Below are 6,091 nucleotides of genomic sequence, written 5' to 3' on the forward strand. Positions count from 1 at the left end.
GTGTCAAAGCCTCACCGTTTGCTTCCTCCCTGTCAATGTGAATGGTAGTGGAAAAAACCGTCAGAGTGAGACCTCTTCGCAGTTGCCTCCCAGGTGTGACTGACATGAATCTCACCTGTCCAGGTGAGGCTCTGACGGCTCCTCCGATTGTCTCGGCAGTAATCTGACGTTGACGTTCGTCCCGTCTGTGTAAAGGAAACCTGGGAAGTTTCTCTCTGTCCAGGAAACTAAACAATTTCTTCTGTTCCTTGACGTTTGGAAGATCTCCGGTTATGGATAAATTAAAATCGGTTCTTAGCGGCGAAGAGTCGAGGCGAGATGACCGCAGCGTTTTACAGGTAAAAATGGAGATTTTTACCTTTTACCCTCCACAACAACTCATTTAATTGACTTAGCATCTAAAACTGATCCGTTTTTTTTTTTTTTTTTTTTTTTTGCAGTCTGTGAATGAAGCATCAACTTTAGGCTGGGGGACCCGCATAAAGGGGTTTATCGCCTGTTTCGTGGTGGGAGGTGCATGCACAGTTTTGGTAATTATATTCTGATGTCTGAACTTTTTAACCAGAGACAGTTTCGCTGCTCTGTAAGGAAGTTAAAAGTAGCTCTAAAGTGGTCTTACTGGTTATACTGGCTTAGATGGAATGTGGAAGATGGGATGCCACTTCATTTCACTTTAACTTTTAGCCTAATGAGATCCAGCTGTGTCACTTTTAAATGAAGAATTAACTAATAAATGATGGTTTAAACGTCCCTCTAATGCATCCAAACTGGGCCTATATACTGTTTATAAATCTTATGGTAGGTAGACTCTTCTATGGAAGGTGATGAGTGCCGCTATACTATAAATAAATAACTAATGAAATACTTATTTAAAGGTGTCAGTGATTTATTAAAACTGGAAATAAATGCATAATTTATTTAATAAATATATAACTCATTATATGGGTCTGAGTTAAATATAATTCAATGTGATTTTTAATAAATGTTTTTTATTATTGCATGATGATGAATCACTGTATTTACCTGGGGTCCATAATATTATATATATATATATATATATATATATATATATATATATATATATATTAGTGCTGTCAATCGATTAAATTTTTTTGATCGCGATTAATCGCATCAATGACTAAGTTAACTCGTGATTAATCGCATTTTAATCACACATTTTTTTTCTGATTGAAAATCATTTAAATACTCTCGATGACATACAAAAAATACATACAGGCTAGGTTTGTGCCAATGTTCTTTTTTTTAATGTAAACAGGTCACAGACACTGATTTATGCCATAGAAACATATGGCAAGAAGATGGGGAGGCATGTAGCAAAAAATAACAAATATGTAGCCAAAAAAAAAGGCCCTGAAAACAGGCTGATGTAAAAGACAGTCTTTACAGTTAATACAGTCTTTTGAACAAAGACAAGCATTTTACCCTACTGCTATAAAATGTAGTAGAGTTAACATTAGATGTCAATTAACCAAGGTAATAATGAACAATTTTCAATCAATACATCAAAATCAATAGACCGACATCACTAGATGGAGGTAGTCTATGCTCTAGAAAGTTACTTTTCAGCCTCTTAACAAAAATGAGAACACACACACACACGATACTGACCTGTGGCGTACACAGACGCAAGAGTGCCGTAGCAGATTCCATTTCACCTCAGTAATCTGTTTTCTCAGCCTATTTCAGGTTGCTACTAGGCACCAGACAGTCAACTTGTTTGTTGGTGGTGGGGCTTAAAGAAAAGGCACTAGCGCCACCCAGTGTATGAGCGTCTTTTTTCCTTGAGGAGCTCCGCTCTCGAAGCCTATGAGAAATGCATACACTGGGGGAAATAGCCCCGCCTTCCCGCAGGCTGCAGCGGGATGTACTTGGAAAATTGTACCATAAAACCACATAGCGTTAATCTCACGTTAAAAAAATTATCGCCATTAAAATGGCCTCGAGTTAACGCGATAATAACGCGATAATTTTGACAGCACTAATATCTATATATAGATATGTATGTATGTATGTGTGTGTGTGTGTGTATGTATATATATATATATATGTGTGTGTATTTGATTCTAGTTTCAATAAATTACTGGCACATATGAAAACATTTATAAGGTAGTTGTTTATTGAACTGTTGCACTCCTCACCCCCCATATGTTGCGGTGCAAAATAAAATAATTGTATATAGTAAAGGGAAAAGACATTTTAACCAATAGCATTTAAATTAATAAATATTTATTGATTTTTACTTTTAAATTTGACACATATAGAATTTTTTTTGATCAAATCAATTCATTTGTATGTTTTAATTGTTGCCTATATTTATTAAAATAGTTATTATTTAATTCATTTATTTGTTATTTTGGTATTTCTAGTTACAGCAAAGCCATTATCATTGTTAATAAGCACAGTTAAAAAAAAAGACCTACCTTGTTGCTCATCAATTAAACCTGCAATCAGTAGTCTAGTTGTAAAAATGAAGGGGGGTGGTTAAATTTTTTATTTTTATTTTTTAGAGGCATTCATAGCCTAATTAATATATTCTATTAACCTAAAGCAATATGCCTGGTATGGTTTTTACATGTTAGGTACGGCGGTCCTTGACCTTGACCATGTCACCTTGCAGTAGAACTGCAGTCAGTCCATAGAGTGGAATGGCTATCACTGCCCCTTAGGGACTAATTTCACTGCGATCAGCTTTATAGTTATGGTAGGAAACTTCTTGGTTTAGTTTTTTTTTTTATTTTGCTCAGGCTACTCGTAAGCCCACAGCCCACCAAATGTTGAAAGGGCAATAGTATTGCCATTAGTGTTAATAAATAGTAGAAATTTTACACATTCAATAATAAAATGTTACAAGGGATGGTATGGGGGGGGGGGGGGTTAAGAAGGAGGAGGATTTCTAAGATTTTTGAAGAAGGGGGATCTCGATTACTCTCTGCAATTAAATACAAATTCCAGGTAATTTAAACATTGAGTATATTAGGTGCTAGAGAAGACTCAATGAACCATCTTAGGTATTCCTAGTTGCATGTATACTCTCATTTGTTGGCAGGTTTAACATATTCCTAAAAAGTTGGTCCAGATAAATCTGTAAAGCCTTTCTGATGATCACAACTCAAACAGATCATGTCCTGCTTAGGTTGTTGCCTGTTATAATAATCTGCATGTCTTGCAGGGAGTATGTATGCTGTTTCTGCCCAGGATTGGCCTCACTCTTTTCATTGTATTCTACACATTTGGAAACATTTGCGCTCTTTGCAGGTAAGAATCATAGATGAAGAAAAAATAAAGACCCCAGGTAATGCTTAAGTTCTTCCTTATGACTTCCATTTTTTTAAACTATAATAATCATGATTTATATCCCAATCGGACACAGAAATTTAATACAATTATTTAAATGTATTGTTTATGGTAATTTTGTCCCACAGCACAATGTTTCTGATGGGGCCGCTGAAGCAGCTGAAGAGGATGTGTGACAAAACAAGAGCACTGGCGACCGCAATCATGATTGTAAGAGTTTGCACTTTTATTTACCGTATGAATTTATGTAGCAAGGTTTAAAACTTCAGGTCTATGGAGGATCAATGTTGTTATGATTGAAATAAATAGATGGCTCAGAAATTTAATCCACTGGTCAAATAATAGCTGGAAATCTTAATTAGTGAGCAATGTAAATTAATTTAAGGTTAAATAAAAAAAATTAAAGATGCATTAAAAAATTTTTAAATTAGGTATATATATATATATATATATATATATATATATATATATATATATATATATATATATATATATATATATATATATATATATATATACCTAATTATTTGAGGTTAGAAAAAAGAAAATGGCATTGAATTTACTTCTAATAAATAAGTAAAAGGAAAAATGCAGCATTCCACTAAAAAAAACAACCTATGACTGAATATTCATTGTTTCTAATTTATTATTTAAAAAAATATATATCTCTAAATTTATTCAGTTTGTGGGAAATAATGTTTCATTCATTTGAATATCAAGCTATCGTTTCACCAAAGGATTATATTTTTGAGTCATTTATTTATTTATGTATTTTAATTGTGGCAGGATTGGTCCTCCATCAGGGACAAAAAACACAGTTAGATGGAATACAACTAGTTTAGAGCCTCAGAAAGGGATTTAAAGGATTTAGAATAAAGAAAAACATTGACAAAACAATAAATAAATAAATTTTCTTCCATGAGCTGTTACATATTTATGGGAAATAAAATTATACTGGATGGAAAGGTTAAAGAGCTAAAACTAATTTGAGTAATTACAAATCTTAACACACCACCAATTTCTTTAAAATGTTCATTTGTTTTTTTTTTATTTTGGCTTAAGTTAGGTAGATGGAGGTGCATCAATCTGATTTGATGCAAATTGTTCCATTAATCATAAATGATCTAGCGACAAATGGAAATGCAGTTGAACTTGATGAGGAATTTTATGTTTGACTTATTTACTCTTCTATTCAGATCTTTATGAATTAAATACATTCATAATAAAGTAAAACATGCCAAAGTGTGTCTATGTATTAAAAGCAGCTGGAATATTTTTGTTTTTATTGTTTACACCACATGTTGGCCATATGCATCAAAATGTTTCACTAAACACAGCAGTTTGTTGAGATTGTGCATCACTGCGAACATAGATGGATTATTTAAGGCAACCTGAAAATCCTCTTAATGAAACAAATAAACATGTGGACTTATTTTGATTCGTAGTATGGTTGTGTTTTTTCCAGACTTGCCTTGTTTTAACACTCTGTGCAGCATTCTGGGTAAGTGAGCTTGGAAGCGGCGAACACACTTCCTGTCAACGGTTTATATGCACTCAGATGATTTGCACTGGTGTTGGGCTTGGAATTGTTCATTTGAATAGCTTATATTTTCAAAATTTTAACAACTCTTGAAACAATTTTTAAATTTTTTTTTTATTTTAGTGTGTAGTATTTTATTTCTGGAGATGGTGACAAATTTGGAAGTGGCCCCTTTTCTTTATTATTCTGTCCTCTTTGGTTTTTATCACAACCACCTGCAGATCAACAGTCCTGTCATCACAACCAAGCGTCTTGTCATAATTGTCAAAAACAACCCAATATTTGTTTTGTATGAAGATAGCTTTTTTTCAATACCAAGAATGCCTGTAGTTTTTGTGGCCCGGCTTCAATCAAATCACTAAATGTGTGTTAATCTGTAATTCTAAAGTAAAAATACATCTTAGATCAATTAGCACCGCTCACTAAAGCATTTAGATGATAGTATTTATATATTTCTATGTATATCTGACTTCCCATGGATTAAGAAAAATCTAGAACATTTTGAAATTTGTTCCCCTTTTGTATCAATTCCCTCTGAAGAAAAAAAAACCCTCTTAAAATCAACTTTTCATTTTGCTAAAAGCTTCAAATTATCATGTATATTATGCAGTCACTTATAGCATTTTCTTTCTTTCAGTGGAAGAACTTTGGACTTGCTTTGTTATTTTGCATTTTGCAGATCTTGTCCTTTTCCTGGTGAGTTCTTAATCCCAACCTTTGTAGCCGTTTGTTGTCTGGGTGAATGCCTTTAACAGGAGCTATGATTTGTTTGCAGGTACAGTCTGTCATACATCCCTTGTGCCAGGTTGGTGAGATGTACAATACTTGGTCAAATAACCAGCATAAATGTTCAGCATGAAACTGTTCTTAACATTTGTGGTTCTTTCCAGGGAGATGATCATGAAAGGTGTGTCTATCTGCATTAAGTGAACACGCTGTTGGGAGCAGAAGGTTTAAAAAAAGAATGAAGTATTTTAAAGGCTGGGATGGGGTTCTGGATAAATCTGCTCAAAACCTCCTTCTCTACTGGCTTTGATTTGAAGAAACTGTCTATTTAATGCAAAATAGGCAGAAAAGGCCCATTTTTTACCTCAATAGATCTTCTCTTGCTTTATTAATCCAATCTATTTTTTTTTTAAGTCGAATGATCATTTTAAGTAAATCTAAAATGTGGCCCTAAATAATTGTATTATGTGTAAATATATGTAAAAAATATAATAAAGCTTTCATAAATTA

At 33.3% G+C, this 6,091-nt stretch overlaps 1 protein-coding gene across 1 annotated transcript; it reads left to right on the forward strand.

Annotated features, from left to right (window-relative positions):
* The first annotated feature begins 115 nt into the window (after positions 1 to 115).
* LOC119777033 (vesicle transport protein SFT2B-like) lies at positions 116 to 6,091 on the forward strand. The gene is made up of 8 exons (XM_038275772.1): positions 116 to 338; positions 441 to 530; positions 3,191 to 3,276; positions 3,444 to 3,525; positions 4,781 to 4,816; positions 5,493 to 5,551; positions 5,631 to 5,660; positions 5,746 to 6,091. Exons 1-8 carry the CDS (start codon positions 273 to 275, stop codon positions 5,783 to 5,785), a joined length of 489 nt encoding a protein of 162 aa, XP_038131700.1. The 5' UTR covers positions 116 to 272; the 3' UTR covers positions 5,786 to 6,091.

The sequence above is a fragment of the Cyprinodon tularosa genome, unplaced genomic scaffold, assembly GCF_016077235.1.
Source record: "Cyprinodon tularosa strain WSP-4 unplaced genomic scaffold, ASM1607723v1 ctg98, whole genome shotgun sequence".
Taxonomy (NCBI): Eukaryota; Metazoa; Chordata; class Actinopteri; order Cyprinodontiformes; family Cyprinodontidae; genus Cyprinodon; species Cyprinodon tularosa.